At 37.6% G+C, this 18,406-nt stretch overlaps 1 protein-coding gene across 2 annotated transcripts in view; it reads left to right on the forward strand.

Annotated features, from left to right (window-relative positions):
* The window catches only part of NBAS (NBAS subunit of NRZ tethering complex), a 178,954-nt gene that overhangs the window by 18,170 nt on the left and 142,378 nt on the right, over window positions 1-18,406 (forward strand). For both annotated transcript variants that reach the window (XM_081317067.1, XM_081317068.1), the window contains exons 7-14: window positions 16-149; window positions 1,083-1,216; window positions 1,303-1,401; window positions 7,453-7,597; window positions 8,919-8,984; window positions 9,980-10,108; window positions 13,764-13,827; window positions 16,009-16,202. In XM_081317067.1, the coding sequence (XP_081173193.1) occupies window positions 16-149; window positions 1,083-1,216; window positions 1,303-1,401; window positions 7,453-7,597; window positions 8,919-8,984; window positions 9,980-10,108; window positions 13,764-13,827; window positions 16,009-16,202 (965 nt within the window). The remainder of the gene's footprint in view (window positions 1-15; window positions 150-1,082; window positions 1,217-1,302; window positions 1,402-7,452; window positions 7,598-8,918; window positions 8,985-9,979; window positions 10,109-13,763; window positions 13,828-16,008; window positions 16,203-18,406) is intronic.

Consider the following 18,406-nt stretch of genomic DNA (forward strand, 5'->3'; position numbering starts at 1 on the left):
TTCTTTGCCACGCAGTCCCTAAAGATCCGAATCCCCAGTGGAGATGTGTTGCCTGGAGTCATGATTGCACTTTGCTTGCCTATGGTGAAAGCACGGGAACTGTTCGAGTATTTGACTTGGTTGGCAGTGAACTCTTCCTCATCCAGCCGGTATTTTCTTTTCCTTTACAAGCTTTACAAGTCCAGTTGTCTTCCAGTAAAACCTTCTTAGCCCATTGCAGCTTTAACGTCTTAAGTTGAGAACTTGCATCGTTACATGCTTTCTGGCTCATTTGGTTGAATAGCTATTTTGCACGTGTGTTTGGTAATCTTGCATCCTTTGTTTGCAGATATTTGAACAAGGTATATTTAATTTTATTTATGTCAATAAGGCTGCTGGTATTGGCCTAAAATTGCTGCCGGTCTCTAAAATAATAATTCCAAACAGAATATCATTTAGCACCAGTTACTTTCATACTGGAAGACAGGCATGAATTTATTTATTATTTATGTCACCTTATTATTTGGCAAATAACTCAGTGTGGTGAACCTACCTAATCCTCATTCTTCCTCCCATTTTCCCCACAACGACAATTTTGTGAGGTGGCTTAGACTGAGAGAAAGTGAATGACCCAATGTCACCCAGCTGCCTTTCATGCCTAACGTAGAACTAGAACTCACAGTCTCCTGGTTTCTAGGCCAGCACCTTAATCACCATACCATACTGGTTAGAAATCACAATTGCTTCAATATAATTTTAAAGAATTGTAAATATGCTAACTAGAGTTTTCTAATAGGCCTGTTATCAAACACTGAAAAATACAGGAACAGATGGATTTTGAAAAAAGCATCTTAAGTGGAAGAATCACTTACTTCTTTTTACTTTATTAAGGTGCTATTAATAAACGTTAATAATGCTACTTTGTTGTCAGTAATAGTGAGGAATGCATATTCTCTATAAAACATTATGCTTGCATTTAATAATATACCATTGAGAGATTAAATTTTTTTTAAAGTTTGGTTTCAATTAGAAAACATTTTCTACTGTTTGAAACCCTTTTAATTGCTGAAAAAGCCCTGTTTTTTAATTTTTATTTTAAATAGGACACTAGTTTCCCAGGAGACTTGACTTATGCCATTGCAGGATTGATCTTCCTGGAATACAAAGCCAGTGCTCAGTGGTCAGCTGAACTGTTAGTCATCAATTATCGTGGTGAGCTGAAAAGCTACCTGGTGAGGTAAATATAATTTAATGTGTCTACCAATAATTTATTGGAAATCCTATTTCATAAAATAAGTCCTGTGTTGTTTTTTTCTGTTCTAGTGTTGGAACAAATCAGAGTTACCAAGAGAGCCATGTTTTCAACTTTAGCAAGCATTATATTAATGGAATAACTGGAGTACTTTATCATCCTGCACATCGGTAAGATTGAGTAATTTAAATATTTTAATGAAGTAGCCAGGGGCTCGATATCATTTAGTTGTCATCCCCCACTCCTTCTGAAATGTTTGACTGCAGTGAGGTAATTAATAAGAACAGTCACTGGCACTTAGCAAACATTAGTAATAACATTTCATTTGGTTTTGGAAGGGTAACAGATGGTCTGTGTTGCGATATTCATCCTAAACTCTCTGGGATCTTCTGGAACTATTGCGCCAGTGCAAGAGGATTTAAATAAAAGTTAGTATATGTCAGGCATGAGTAATGAGGTGGCCAAGTAGTAAAGATGCTTGCCTCCCACTTGGAAGGTTGAGAGTTCAATCCTAAGTAGCAGCAGATATTTCTCTCCTAGGGTGCAAAGAAAAAAAAAATCTGCTGCGAACTCCACATGGCCTCAGGAAGGGCATCCAGCCAGCAAACGCTCAGCATCATTTAGCCCCTCCGACTGTACCCCAAATTAAGGAATTAGTTAGTCGTAAAAAGGGACTCTTTTTAGTGTATGGCAGGCATGCACAATTGTCAGCTTGCAAGGTAGTCCTGACACGCACACCCAGAGGTACAGCTCTAACTCTTGATAATATTTTAAGCTTACATTAATAAATCTTGCAGTTCTCCCCCTTCACCTTTACAGTTTAAGAAACTAGGGAAGGTCCTTCTGAGATGTTTGCCATTTGTTGTGAAGGCTAAACTGTAATTTGTCTGACCATTGTCTAGCCCAGGGGTGTCAAACTGCCGGCCAGCACGCCAGATGCATCATAGCGAAACCACGCCCACCCCATTGCCGGCAATGGGGAAAAAAGTCGTGATACATTATGACACGTCACGTGACATGGCGAGTTTGACACCTCTGGTCTAGTCTGTAGCTTTTCTTCTGGTCTCCCAAGGTCATTGCCACATGCCATTACAACAATTTCCATTGGGTGAGGGGGCTGTGGCAAATTTTGCACAATTAAGTGAGGGCCAACAAAAGAGTCTGGTCTGGGATAAAGCAACAGAACATTATGAAGGCTATAAAGGTAGTCCTCGACTTAGAATGGTTCATATAGTGGCTGTTGAAAGTTACGACGGCACTGAAAAAAGTGACATATGACCGTTTCTCACACTTATGACCATTGTAGCATCCCTGTGGTCAAAATTTGTATGCTTGGCAACTGGTTCATATTTATGACCGTTACTATGTGCAGGAGTCATGAGATCAGTTTTTGTGAACTTCTGACAAGCAAAGTCAGTGGGGAGGCTAGATTCACTTAATTGTGCCACTAACTTAACAACTGCAATGATTCACTTAACAACTGTGGCAAGAAAGGTCGTAAAATGGGGCAAAACTCACTTAACAAATATTTCACATAGCAACATGGGGCTTAATTGTGGTCGTACATCGAGGACTACCATTATACCTTAGATAAACAAATTCTGTATGTATGCATTTATTTGCCTGCTGCTGTAGCCAGATAGTGAAGAAAATACCTCTAATGAAATAAAATTTGTTTGACCCAATTTGATCTTTCAATAAATATATTTCATATTGCATGTCCTTTATAGGTCTCTGATGAGTAATTTGCTGAATCTAATAATTGAAAGTAAAGCAGAATCATGTGGAAGTAAGCTTCCAAACTAAGTTTTGCTGTAGATGATGACCTATTTTTTAGTCCAGAACATTTTTTTCCTCTAGAAATATTACCAGCCAATATTTTAACTCTCTTACCAAACCGTTGAAAAATTATGTTGATTATTGGGAAGATTGTTGGCAAAAATCCACATATTGTGTCCCATTTGCAATTTTATCCATAAAACAACCTGGAGCTTATATTGTGGCCTCATTACCAGTTGTCCACGACCACATGTGGCCTGTGGGGGGATTGCAGGTCAGCTACACCTGCTCTAATGAATTCTGTGATTTGTATTGTTTAAAATTGGAGTGCAAATGATATTTCTTGTTTCTTGTTTCTCTTCTTGTTGTGAATACTTTGAACGTTGCTGAAAATATTTATTTCTGGGTTCTTTTATCACTTTCCCTAGAGCAGGGGTAGGCAACCTTGGCTCTTTTATGACTCGTGGACTTCAACTTTATTCCACCTCTAACGATGGGGGGTGAGGTGTTACCCCCCGTTGATAGGGCTCGCAACTTGGGCGTCCTCCTGGATTCACGGCTCAATTTTGAAGACCACATAGGAGCCGTGACCAGGGGGGCTTTTGCACAGGTTCGCCTGGTGCGCCAGTTGCGTCCCTATCTGGACCGAGACGCCCTACGCACAGTTACTCATGCGCTTGTGACCTCCCGTTTGGACTACTGTAACGCTCTCTACATGGGGCTGCCCTTGAAGACCACTCGGAGGCTTCAACTGGTGCAGAATGCGGCCGCGCGAGTTGTAATGGGGTTTTCCCGATACTCCCATGTAACACCTCTACTCCGCGAGCTGCATTGGCTTCCGGTTGCCCTCCGGGTGAAATTCAAGGTGCTGGTTATTACCTATAAAGCCCTACATGGCCTGGGTCCGGGCTATTTGAGGGAACACCTGCTGCCGGCATCAAACGCCCTTCACCCAGTGCGCTCCCACAGGGAGGGTCTGCTCAGGGTGCCGCCGGTGAGAGATTGCCGGCGGGTGACACCCAGGGATAGGGCCTTCTCTGTGGGAGCGCCTGCCCTCTGGAACCAGCTGCCGGTGGAGCTGAGGACTGCCCCCGACCTCCGATCATTCCGCCGGGGCCTGAAGACCTGGCTCTTTGAGCTCTCAGGCCCAGGCTGAGGAGAAATTTTTAATTCGGGTTTTAATGTATACAGGGTAATTTAATATCTTTTAATTGGTTTTTTAACTTTTGTATGGTGGATTTTTAATTCCCTGTAAACCGCCCTGAGTCCTCAGGGAATAGGGCGGTATATAAATGCAAATAAATAAATAAAAAATAAATAAACTCCCAGAATTCCTGAGCCAGCCATGCTGAGGGGAAAGGGAGAGTTTCCAAGTTGAGCCATGCTGGCTCAGGAATTCTGGGAGTTGAAGTCCATGAGTCATAAAAGAGCCAAGGTTGCTTACCCCTGCCCTAAAGAATATGTTCTTGAGTTGTCATTGTTCTTCAAAATGTTACACATTTTTGAAAGGGAAGATGTTTACAAGTTTTAAAAGTTAGCCATCTGCTTTGTGTTGCTGATTACAGGTAGTCCACGAATTACAACAGTTCATTTAGTGGCCATTTGATGGCACTGGAAAAAGTGACCTGTGACCTTTGTTCACACCATTACAGCAGCCCCAGGATCACGTGATCAAAATTCAGAGGCTTGGCAACTGGCTCATATTTATGATGGTTACAGTGTCCCGGTGTCATGTGATCACCTTTTTCAAACTTCTGACAAGCCAAGTCAGTGGGGAAGCCAGATTTGCTTAACAACTGCAGTGATTCATTTAACAACTGTTACAACAAAGCTCGTAAAATGGGGCAAAGATAACAGAAATTTTGGGCTCATTTGGGGTTGTAAGTCAAGGACTCTCTCTATTGTCCTTTCATCTCTGACATACTCTTAACAAAATTGCCTCATTGTTGTTTTTTTTTACATCCCAGTTACCAATCTACAGTTTTTCTTAAATTCACATTTAGATTTAGGAATTCAAGCTCAAATAATCTGAGTTTGTTTTCTGAAGGACTTTGTATGACTAATGTCAGGAGTCTCTTTGCCCCTAAAATTTTAGTGCAGTGTCTCTCACTATAATTTTATTCTCCAAGTTCAGTAACAATTCTTCAATAAATTGTTACTCGTTTGACTTTATTCATGGGCTTAGTTTTTATTTTAAGATGTCATTGTCCAGTAATTTTAGGGCTGTGCAAAATATTCAGGAACAGTGCTTCACGAAGCACAAGTGACACGCTCCTCAATGTTTCAAAAGAGCGACAGGTAGACCTTGCCTAGTGACTGCCCGTTTGAAGTTAATGATGGTGCTGAAAAAATCACTTTGTGGCTGGTTCTTGCATTTCTAACCTTAGCAGTGTTCCCACAGTCATCCCCATTTGCATGTTTCATAATTGGCTTCTGATAAGCAGGGTCAATGGAGAAGTGGGCAGTAAAATCACAATTCACAGTCACATGTTATTTCACTTAATGACCCTCAGTGACTCATTTAACAACCAAGTGGGAAGACACGATTGATCATGGTCATGTGATATTTCATTTAGCAATTACATTGCTTAGCAATTTAAATTTTCGGCCCCAATTATGATTGCTAAGTAAGGACTACTAATATATCCTGTGGAACAGAGGTCCCCAGCCTTTTGGGCACTAGGGACCGGTTACATGGAGAGAGGTTTTTCCACGGACTGGAGGGCGCGGTTTTGTGTGCTGCCTGCATCCTGCAGATGGCGCTTTGCTTGTTTGTGTGGACTGGTTGCTGGCGTGCTGCAGCCTGGTACTGGTCCACGGACTGGGGGTTGGAGACCCCTGCTCTGGAAGGTTGAAAACAGTTTCTTTGAAAGCCCTCTCTGCCTGTCTGAACATGCATAGCTGGCATTCCCCGAGCAGTATCCATGCATACAACTGGGGAAAACCTTTGAGGTAGTCAAATCAAATCTGTTGACCTTGTTGCTTAAGATGGACTGCTTCTCTTACACCGGCATGTTTTGCAAGATATCCTTTGGAATGCTTTGCACAACACTATTCCTTCCCCTTCCTCCTTCTCCTCCTCCTCATTTTTATTCTGCCTTTTATATGTTTTTGGTCAACTCACAGTGGCAAACTTACCTAATCCTCCTGCCTCCTATTTTCCCCATAACAACAACCCTGTGAGGTGAGATGGGCTGAAAGAGTGACTGGCCCAAAGTCACCCAGTCAGCTTTCATGCCTAAAACAAGACTAGCACTCACCATCTCCTGGTTTCTAACCCAGCATCTTTATCACGACGCAAAACTGGCTCTCTTCAGCGACTTTATAACTTATTGTCTATCTTTCATAAATGTTCCTGATTATTACTTCAGTGCATGGTTTATATCGTTCCCCAGAGTGTAATGGTTAATTTCCTTGCTTCTCATAAGGGAGAACTATTACATTTGTTACATTGCCCATTTTCTCCCCCTGCTCCCTGATAACTCTTAACTCATTTTCAGTGTAATTCAAATATTTCTGTGGTTGATCTCCTTCCCCTGAGCTTTCTTTCAATTGCAATTGTGTGCATGTAGGAGTTCAGATCATTTCTGACTTGGTGAGCAGAGAAATATGATGCCATCTCTCTTAAATGGTTGCTTCTGTTTTGCATTTTGTCAGCTCTGTGAAGAATTGTTTAAAATTTTAAACTTGTGCTGTGGTGCTTTTTTTGACTAATAAAATGTCTTGGGTATAAGAGGAATGGTTAGATAAACAGTAAAGAAAGCATTAATTATTTTTAAAATAAAATCATGGTTACCAATAAATTGCCAGCAAATCTAAAAGCAGAATTGAATAAAATCTCTTGCCTGTTGGAAAATTAATAAAGAATTTAAATAGACAATTCTTTTTGCAGGGATGATTTTATTTATTTTTATTACTCCGTACTTGATAACTAGCCAATGAAGTAAATTACAGTTATAAGCATTATTCATGACAAAATGTGCTGTTGTTCATCTACCACTAGGTGGTAATATTTTACTATTTGCAAAACCCGAAAGGTTAAAACATTTTTTTCATTCTTTTATTTGGGTAAATGATGCCGTATCTCCTCACTACATATTTTTAATTTACAATGAGTTCTAAAAAAAATGAAACACATAATTACTTAGGAAATTAGCTTGCTAGATTAATTACAATCTCAAACACTTAGTGGTAAATAGAGCTGAATTCAGGGAGACTTAGTTCTTGATTTTCTTTCTCTCTAAGTAATAGTTTTAAATAGGAACTGTGAATTGGGATTTGGGATTTGTTATGCCCAGGTGGCAGAACGATATAAATAATGGTTTTAAAGGCTAAAATCAGTAATCATTAAATTATGACGGTTGAAAATAGTTTTTGCCATGGCACAAATTTAAGGAACTGGAGGATGCCAAACTAAATTGTGTGTCATCTTTTTGTGATAGAGTCTTGATTATTGGTGGCTATGAAGTGGATGATGATGGAGCCGGAATGTCTAAAGCAAGTAGTTGTGGTTTGTCAGTATGGAGAGTTCTTTCTGGATCACCCTATTATAAGCAGGTTACTAGTTATGAAGACGATGTTGGGATCGTAAGTATAAATAAAGTGTATTGCACTATTTACATTTATTTTCTGTCATTTGATCTCCCATCAAAAGCACTGGAGTAAAATCCCCAAAATTCATGAATAGGCAGATCCTACATTTGAGATTACAGTAAGCCATAAAAAATGGGTAGTGTTCCCTAGAGAACCGACAATTCACTTTCTTAAGTAATTATTCAGAGGTTGTTACTATATAATATTCATATCCCTAAATTTTAGGTAGACTTTGCTATAGTTGGGTACTCAGATGGAGAAGACGTGATCATCATCATCTAAGTATATTTACGCTGACTATTAAATTTTAGAGAAAGAATGGGCAACATTTTTAGTCATGAGCTACATTTAAGCTCTTTTTCTATTGATGTATTAAGTCCAGCAGACATCAAATACAACTCTTTTCAATACTGGGGCATTTGAGAGGTTTATTTTATAAAAAGACAAAATCATACTGTCCAAATTTATCAATTTATCGAGTCAAGATCCAAGTTCATTATGTAATGTGCAATTGGATATGCAAATTCAAGCACTGGGTAGTGTTGAATTTCCCACCATGCCACCAAATTCATTTTTCTATCAATCACTGCCAACTCCAGTCCCATTAAGTTCTGCTACCTTCTGTATTATTGAATGATTTATTATTGAACTATGTAAGTATCTTTTTTTCACCAAATCTTTGGGAAAAATACCCTAAGTTTTGGGGTCCTTGTAGTAGTTAGCAGGTTTTAAAATAATCAAATTGGGTGGTTTTGGGGCAAAACAGCTCTTATTTTGCAGACTGTTTACAAGGGTTACAAATTAAGGAGAGTTCAGTTTATTGGCTTTACAAAAGTAACTAAAGGATTAAATCTGGTTACATTAAAGTGTTAAGTGTGTTAAATATGCCATCATGATGTATATTTGAAATAGCCATCTGAAACCCTCTGTTAATATACAGTTAATATTAGCTGTCTCATTTCTTCAGATGTTTTTGATTTTACATTCGTCAGGGCCAGCCATTATAGTTAACAGAAAGATTGGAGGAATGGTAGACCTAAATATCTTCAGAGCATCATGTTTCCTATATATATTGCAAAAACAGCATAGTGAGAAGTCAATCCATATTTTTTTCTAATTATTGACTGAATCTAAAATATTCTAGGAAAGGTTACAGTTTGAGTGCTTGGAATCCCTATTGGTGTAATTTATATTTTTAAGGAAGTTTCCAAAGTCTACATATGTATTTTATGTATATTTTATTTCAGCTTCATTCCTTTTGCTCTTAGCATCTGATGGAAAGAAAGTGAATTTAATACAAGTTTGTTTTTAACAGGTGAAAAAAAGTTCATTGTTTAAGATCTTTCATCTTTCATTTAACAACAGGCAAGGAAGGGAAAAGGTAATGGAGAATATACAAGAATTGTTGATTATTAGGATTCCTGTGCTTTTAAGGAAGGTACAGGTAGTCCTCAACCTATGACCACAATTGACTCAAAATTTCTGCTGCTAAGCAAGACAGTTGTTAACTGAATATTGCTCCATTATATGACCTTTCTTGGCACAGTTGTTATGCAAATCACTGTACTAGTTAATAATGCGGTTGTTAAGTGAATCTTGCTTCCCCATTGACTTTGCTTGTCACGTGATCATGTGATCCCAGGACTCTGCAACCGTCATAAATACGAGTCAGTTGCCAAGTGTCTGAATTTTGATCACGTGACTGTGGGGATGCTGCAATTATGACAAGTGTGAAAGATGGTCATAAGTCATTTTCTTCAGTGTCGTTGTAATTTTGAACGGTCACTAAAGGAAATGTTTTAAGTTGAGGATTACCTGTACATTGTTGGATATACTTTTCGTTCTGATTGCCCTCTGGCTGTTCAAAAACAATATAATGGTGATAAAAGTGGCTTAAATGATTACAGCTGAAATTAATCATTTTGGGGGTCCTTGAGTGTAAGGAAAACTCTAAATACTGTTTCAGATTTGTGTAGATTTAATGGAAACTATTCATCATCCTGCAGCTTATGAATATGAATCATATCCAGCTTCAGGGCTGAACATTTGGATGTGATGAAAGTTATACACAAGGGTGTCATAAGAATAATGGCCTTTAATGGTAATTTTAATTGGAAGTTTTCAGGTTTTGCTTGGACTTTCTGTGGACGTATGGTACACTGAACTCAGTATTTCTTGCTTCCCAGTAGACATGCCTAGGAGTATGTCGCTATTGACACGTAGTCATGAACAACCATTTCAGATTTTATACTCTGGAATCTCTTGAATGAGAAATATATCTACTTTGGAAGTGGCAGAAAATGTGAATTGTGAGGTTAATGTTTCTCCTAATTTTCTTCTTTGTGTTTTCACCATTTACTGAAATGATGGTGATAGGACGGTGTCTTCAAAATGAGACTTTCTCCAGACAACACTCGTCTAGCAGTTATACATTTCTCTGGAAGGCTGACTATATGGAGCATTCCTTCTCTGAAACAACTAAGAGAATGGGAACAAGGTGACCAGGTACATATGGCCATACCCTGTGACATGCATGGTTTTTCTTCTTGGGGAGAAGGGAGGTTTGGTGGGGGAAGGAGATAGCTAGAATGAAATGACCTTTTAAAGTTACTTTATAGGTTCAGTATTGAACAAAAAGGTTCGTTAGAACTGATATCTATACAGAGACAGAGACAGATAAAAGTAAACCAATTGGGCTTGGCTACTTTAACTGTGAGTTCCTTTGAATTTGGTAGGATTTGCTTACACTATAGGAGAAATAGATGACCCAGTACACAGGTCTGCAACCCGCGGCTCCGGAGCCACATGCGGCTTTTTCAGCCGTCTCCTGCGGCTCCCAGTCCTCTGCCATGTGCAGTCCAAAAAAAAAAAAAAAGTGGGACTAAAAAAGTTCAACCAATCAATTCAAATATGCAGGGTAGGTGCATATCTCGCCTTGGCTCCACTCTTCAGTCAAACCCTGTTCTGTGCATGCGCGCATGTACGCGCATGTGGACACATTTTTTGCGGCTCCCAGTTTTTCCTTTTGTGAGGGAACCGGTTCCGAGTGGCTCTTTCACTGTTTCAGGTTGCTGACCCCTGACCTAGTATTTTTCCAGATCGTCCCAAAGGTGCTTTTTCACGAGGCAACTGGACTTCCTTGTTTTCCTTTGAAGACATTTCACTTCTCATCCAAGAAGCTTCTTCACCTCTGACTGGATGGTGGGGAATGGAAGGATATATATTCCTTGCAGTCAGCTGGTCATTTGCATTCTTTTAGAGAGTTGTTGATGCCACTTGGAGGTTTAGCTGTGTCATCAGCTGTTCTCGGAACAGTTGAAAGGACTGTGTTGTAGATAGATGATGTCATATCCTTCCACCTCTGTTGAGAGACGGCTGTTCAGTGTTGACATAAATGGCCTCTTTGACCCTTCTTTCAAACCGGCGGTCCTCTCTGTCCAATGTGGACTTCGCTGTCTTTGAAAGAGTGGCCTTTGTCTTTTAAATGCAAATGGACTGCCTAATCTTGTCCTGATGGGTTTGTTCTCCTATGTATTCTTCCAGATACTTTGGGCTTCCATTTTATTAGACCCTAGGGGCCTAATCACTAGTTGGGAATTATATGAGTTTTGACCCTAAACATCTGGAAGAATCAGGTTGTCTGATTGCACTATATAGGTTGATTAATGAAACAATTATTTTAGTAGAATGACACCAGTACAGTTTGAGGGAGAAGTATCTTTATGCATTTACCTGCAGCACTTAAAAAGTTTTGTTTCCTATTTGCATATTATAATTTCCGGAGATTAATAATAATTGAAAAATATGGCCCAGGTTATCATCCTACCTATCCAGCTTTGCTTAAGCCTCATTTATGTCATAATAACAAAGTTAATATATAGAAAATTGAACTCTAATATAGAATCTGGAAAGATGCTATAGAGGCACAAATCACCTTTCTTTTTTCAGTATGGAGTTAGCCTACTTTAGCCTAACAGAAAAATCTATGAAGGGATAATGTATCCATACAATTCTGCATTTAGCACTGCAGTCATTTGGCAGTTTCTGAGCTTAATGCTCTATTTGAAGGGATAATAGACAGTACATTCTTTATAGAATGAAAACTTAATATTTGCAAATCCTTATTTGCAGCCCTAGTGTTGAAGCAAAGACATGGCACGTTGCAGACCATTGCAGAATAAAGAAAATAAGCTTTAAGTAAACCAGGTCTAGATAACTGTTTGAAAGGTATGCAGTAATTTTTACATAAGGCTTGGAAAAGAGAAGGAAGAAATACTATGGCTATCAGTCACCTTAATCTATTCAAAGTTGGTGCTTTCAACATCCTGTTTTTAATGAAGATGAAGGACAATATAGTCTGCCTGCCTTGCCTAAAGATGAAGAAATAAAGAATAGGTTTGAGTGTTGAGCGGTGAGGTAGTCAAAACAGAAATAGACAGGTGAATAGTAGTCTGATATTTTATTTTATTTTTTATTTTAATTCCATTTATATCCCGCCCTTCTCCGAAGACTCAGGGCGGCTTACAAGCTTAGCAGTAGCCTTTTACTAATGTTAGTAATGTTAGTAATGTTGTTGTAAAATAATGTGCCTAGAAGGACACTTATTTATATGAAAACTGAATAAACAATTTTAGATGATGATAATGATACTGTTATCTTGTCTTTTTTATCAACTCAAGGCAACAAATATACCTAAAATTCTCATTTTTAATTAAAATTAAATATGTTGGCCACATATAAAAGTCAAAGTAGTTTAGGGTATTTATTCCCCATCCCACCAATAATTAGAAAATGAAGTTTCCTTAATAAAGGAATTAACCTGGAAGTATTAGTTTCACTCCAGCTAAAATCTGTTTAATTTTTTTTCCAGTTGTGGTACACTAGAATCCTTTGAAAAATGCATAATCACTAGCAACACTGCAGGCATGATATAGCTAAACCTCTTCATAAATTGAGAAGTGCCAAATTTAAAGAATATAATTTAATAGCACTTTAATCTCCTTGACCCTTAACTTCATACCAAGAATTTGTTCACCAAAATAATATCTAATCAGTAAGATGGACATGTCCATATAATTATATGTGCACTAAATTTCCTTCAAATGGGTTATATCTCCAGCACAGAGGAAATAATGGCCAACCTTATAAAAGTATTATTTAAAGGGGCCAATAAACCTGAAAAACTTTTTTTGTTGTTGAATTGACCAATTTTTAAAAAATGTGTGTTTAAAACCTGAAAGTTCTTATACCTTTTTCCTTTTTTAATATATTATTCTTGTTTTGGTAAAAATTATCATAGCTCCACAGCAATCTTGCCAGAGGAACTTGGGAATATAGCATCTATAGTTATATTATGAAACCAAATCAATCTCCCAAGTTCAAATATTATTTATGAAGAGCAGCTGTACAAGCTAGAAAAAGATGTAGCTACTTTAAGGTGTTCTAAGGTATTTGTCATGCTTGCACATACAAGTTATGAACCACATTATGCCTTATCCACCTCTAATGCAGAGAACAGACATTGATCCTTACCAGCAATTCAAAAGTTTCATTTGCACTGCTTGATCAGCAAGACTTTCCAGGCCTCATCCAATTCATCACCTCCAACTAATCTCTGTAGCATTTGTGTAAGAGCCACCTTCTTTTCTACCTTAAATAATGTGCTCTTCCTGATGACTATTCCAGTGCACGCTCTCCAACCACATTTTAATATTGAGACTGGAGTATTTATTGGGGGAGGAAGAGGGAGAACAATAGTTTTTTGGGGGAAGGGTTAACAAAGGGAAAATATAAGACTCAGGTTTGGTCGTCATCTTGCCAAAGGAAACAAGATAACGGAAACTTAACCAACCGTTGATGAAAGAGGTCATCAGTCAGTGGGATTCAAGTGTCTTCAACTAACCATGGTTAAAGTTAAGCCTGGGTTTAATATAATTTTTGAATGTGTCTACAATAGAGGCTTTTCCCATCTTATCCAGTCATGTATTGCTCTGAGGTTTTTTCACTTCATCATGTTACAGTGATATGACAGAATTTATCGAAACATTTACTTTTCTTTCTTCCCCCTAAGAATTACTTTAGTACAAGAAAATACTCTGTAAAGAGAGAGATACCCTGAAATACTTAATTAGAAAGAAAACTTTTATTCTTCTCCTTTTAGCCAGGATATGATGAAATCAAACTAGAGTGGAAACTGTCTCTGGAAAAGCGGAAGAAAATTAAAGGTTGGTATTCAAATCTTAATATTGTGTTTGACAGAGTGGGATTTTCTTAAACCAGGGGTAGGCAACCTTGGCTCTTTTATGACTCAGGAATTAGCTGGCTCAGGAATTCTGGGAGTTGAAATCCACGAGTCATAAAAGAGCCATGGTTGCCTACCGTTGTCTTAAACCAATGTCTTTAATGAATCTATTTATAGAATATAAATTGTGGCATAATATGTTGTTTTCTACAGTAATTTAAATGATACATGTTATGATTACTTTCTACATGCATACTTTTAAGCTGTAATAGCTGTAATGGATTACCAGATTCAGGGAGGGCATGTCTCTGAGCACACTTGCTGGGGATCCCCAATTGGGAAAAATCTGTTTCTTCATGTTTGTCCTGTGAGCTTCTCCCAGGCATAGCACTGCATAAACAAGGATGCTGAACTAGGTCAACTTTTTTCATCTGATTCAGAATGGATCTTCTTACGTTCTTTTCCATTTTGATATTCCCTTCTTTCTACATTTGTTCCCAAATAAGCATATTTTAAACCACAGGAATGGCTGCAGATAGTTTGCTGCCAATATTTGCCATTAAAATTGTGCTTCTGATGGTTTTCAAATTGTTTTTGTTGCAGTGTTAGGGTTGAAGCAAGTGGATGTAGGTAAAAATGGTGCAGTATTACTGCAGTCCTTTTTAAAGAGATCTCTGGGATTTGGGTCCAGCTATAATAAATCATCCTTACTTTTATTGTATGTGCCTGAATTAAAATATGCATTGTCTTAAATATTACAGCTGAGCAAAAGAAAATTAGGCAATTTTCCTAAATATTTTTAAAGGAACAATGTGAAGTAATGTAATTGTGCATTTTCATAAATGTCCAGAAAAGAGCATGGATATTATCTCATATTATTTCAGCTTGTCGATGGTAATTACAGTTTCAGCTGATTCCATTTGCCATATATATATATATATATATATATATATATATATATATATATATATATATATATATGTGCAAATTATTCAAATTGCTAATAAAGAATTTGGGAGGCTAAGATGATCATTTCGAACTCATTTTTATGTTCTCATCAGTTAGTCATACCCTTTATCTGAGATTCGAACCCGGGCTGATTGTATATCAGGGAGTGTTTTAACCTCCTGAGCCACGGGGTTCTTTCTCTCTTATATTAGCTGGAAGGCAAGGCAAATGTATGTTTAAGTATTTGTCAAGGCTTTTTGAAGACACATTTATATAAATGTGTCTCATTGTTACTCTGAGGGACAGCATGGCCCTATTTCTGAACATTTTTAAAAATTCTATTCTGCTTTGTATGAATAGATGTTCCATACTACTTAGCTGCATTCTTTTAAAAGGGTTCTTTAACATTTACTATTTGAGAAAATGTATACTTGTATAGTCACCCATGTTAAATACATAACTTTGGATAGCTTGCGAGACATGAAAAAATAATCAAAATGCAATGATCTCACCCAGTAGTTTTAGGTAGATATTCAGTAGAAGTGGGGAGAGATTTGAGCCCTGAGGTACCTCTTATAAGAGGGCCCTAGAGCTTGACCTCCCCCCACCCCACCAATGCCAATTGAAATCGGCCCTGGAGAAAGGAGGAGAACCACTGAAACACAGTTTCCTTTCTTCCTGCCCTGATGCCTATTGGTGGTTTTAAAGATTGCTGAGAGATCTAGGAGGACAAAGACAGATGCCTCACTACTGTCTTGTGGAGAGCATTCACAAGCATAACTAATGCTGTACCTGGCTTGAATCTGAACTAGAAAAGGCCCAGATACAATCAGCTTCCTCAAACGCCTTTTTAGCTACATACCTAGCTTCTAGCACCTTCTTTACAACCTGCCCTAAAAGGGGAAAGGTGGAACCTGACTGAAAATTGTCCAGTATTGTTGGACTGGAGAACGTTCTTTATTTAAGGAAGCTACCGGTACTTATGGAAAATTTCTTATATAGGGAACGTGCATTTAATGCAAGGCTTAATTTAAATACTTCCATTAGAATGAGGAGAGGTTGGTCCTCTGTGCTTTGTTGATATTTGGCTAGTAAAATGATGCTCTGTTTTATTAAGTAATTGAATTGCTTAATTAAGCAATTAGGTAATTGCTCTGTTTAAATGCTTGAAAAGTTAATTTTTCTTTCTCTCTCTCTGTCTTCTTCCACCCCCCAGACAAAGAATCTTTTTATCCACTGATAGATATAAACTGGTGGGGGGAGAATTCTGTCATTTTGGCTCGCTGTTCAGGTGCTCTGACAGTGTCATCAGTGAAGAACTTGAAAAACCTGTTGGGGAAATCCTGTGAATGGTTTGAAAGCTCCCCTCAGGTCACATCGGCTCATGATGGAGGATTTCTATGTTTGGAGGTAGGAAGAATTTGCATAACCAAAGAAGGTTGTTAATTGTACATGTACGACATATCATCTTGCAAAAATCTTCTTATGTCTTTTAAAATGACATTTAAAAAGATTTCCTTTATTAGAATAAAACAGAATATATTTGGGAGAAGATCTGTTTCCCTGTCATAAAGATCTTAGAGTTTCTTCCCCACATAGGGAGTCTGTGATGTGCATTGTCCCTTGCTCTCTCATGCCCACCAGCAGGAGGTTAAAATGTTCTCTTCCCATGCCCTAAGATGTAGTTAACGTTGTCTGCGGTTCTTTTGAGATAAGCCAGTGTTATAATTTTGCAGTGTGATCATTGAAGATGAAAGTAAAAGCTTTAAATTTTTGTGTGTGCTTGCAGGATGAAATGATAGCATACAGTTTTGAGGTTTGATCTGATAGGTTTTCATTACAATATTCATTTTGTATTTTGGTAATATCTTAATTAGATCAATTAATAACACAGTAACATGCAAGCTTTTAAGTGTTGTAGAATGCTTCATCAAGCATAGAGGGAAAATTAAAGAAAATAGAAAAGAAAATGATATTAAAGGGATGAAATTTGCATCCTTCAGATGCACTTCATTGCACATCTCAAATTAGGAATTATTAGGTGCTCTGATGAATAATCCTAGAATAGTTGGAATGAAGTAACAATTATTTCCATTTTTTAATATCTATCAGTCAAAACATTCTCTATTTTAGTTGAAACACATTCTATGTTTAGTAGAAAACAGGTATGAAAAGAGTCTAGCTTTTACATGCCAAGGTTGGATATAATTTTAGAGGTTGTGCTAAATGTAAATAAAAGTCAAAGAAAGCCAGATTTGGAAGTTTAATAGCAATAGCAATTGCATTTAGACTTACATACCACTTCACAGTGCTTTACAGCCCTCTCTAAGTGGTGTACACAGAGTCAGCATATTGCCCACAACAATCTGGGTTTTAATTTTACCGACCTTGGAAGGATGGAAGGCTGAGTCAACCCTGGACTGGTGAGACTCGAACTGCCAAACTGGCAGCCAGGAGTGAGCAGAAGTAGCCTGCAGTACTGCATTCTAACCAATACATCAGGGCAAGGTAGTAGATAGATAGTACTAAATACGGTAAATCTGGGACTTTGGTTTCTGGGGCTATATCTTCTCCAGCTCTTAAGTAAAGTAGCTAATTTGGTTTTGGTTGAATTGTTTTACCTGTTTGTGAACACAATGGATTAATCTTCAAATGTCATGGATCATTTGGCACTTTTTAGAGAGAAAAAGAAGACTAAAACTCAGGTAAAGGAAGGAAATCATCTCTGTAATACTCAAGAATGTACAGAAATGTAGTCATGTTCATTTTTAATAGGGAGATTAAATCCAAAGTCAACACTGTTTACTGTCTTTATTAATCATGAATATTTTAAGACTTATTTTTTAATGAGTACTTTCCATTTTTAAAAAAACCCTGACATATCTTGCAAGCTGCGGCCATAAAATTACAGTGTTTTCTTCAAATAATCCTAAGGAAATGTACTTGCACACAAAGGTGCCAATAATAAGCACCCGTATAATGAGATATTTCTCATACTTACAACTTTATGATAAAACATGTCTAAATAGGGGGTAAATAAAACTGCTAAACTCTTTATCTTCATTCTTGTGGTAGTCTCTCTACTAGAGTTCCCTTGTGATTAAATGTCAAAATTTTATGCTGCCTATATTCAAGTAGTCCTATCTATAACTCTGGTAAATCTTCTTTGGAGTTTTTCACTCCTCTTTGTGCAAGATCCTCATAGCTGTTTGCATGTGTTTTGAGGCCTGGTCTTTTAGAGACGGATTTTTTTTGTTCCTTTTTTACTCTTTTATTTCAATGTCTTCTGCTTCTTTGTGTGTTGATAATATTACTTTCTTTTTGTCAGTTGTCAGCTTTATATTTTTTCTTCAGATGTTATCACTGTCGAAGATTTTTTTTATGTTCTGTTGTGAAATAATGCAAACCAAGTTTTCATTGTATTCATTCTGCCTTTATTTCATTCTTTGAGTATAATCCACTGGATCTACACTATGCATTTTTAGACTATGGCTTATATTTAGCCATCTGGGACTAAGGTATTTTGAGTTCATTATGGTTTATTTCTGAGTAGACATAATAGAGGATTATATTGTTAACCTTCTCTTTCCTAACTTACCGTAACTTTCTTCTTT

Source organism: Vipera berus, assembly GCF_964194415.1.
Source record: "Vipera berus genome assembly, chromosome: 1".
In the NCBI taxonomy this organism is placed as follows: domain Eukaryota; kingdom Metazoa; phylum Chordata; class Lepidosauria; order Squamata; family Viperidae; genus Vipera; species Vipera berus.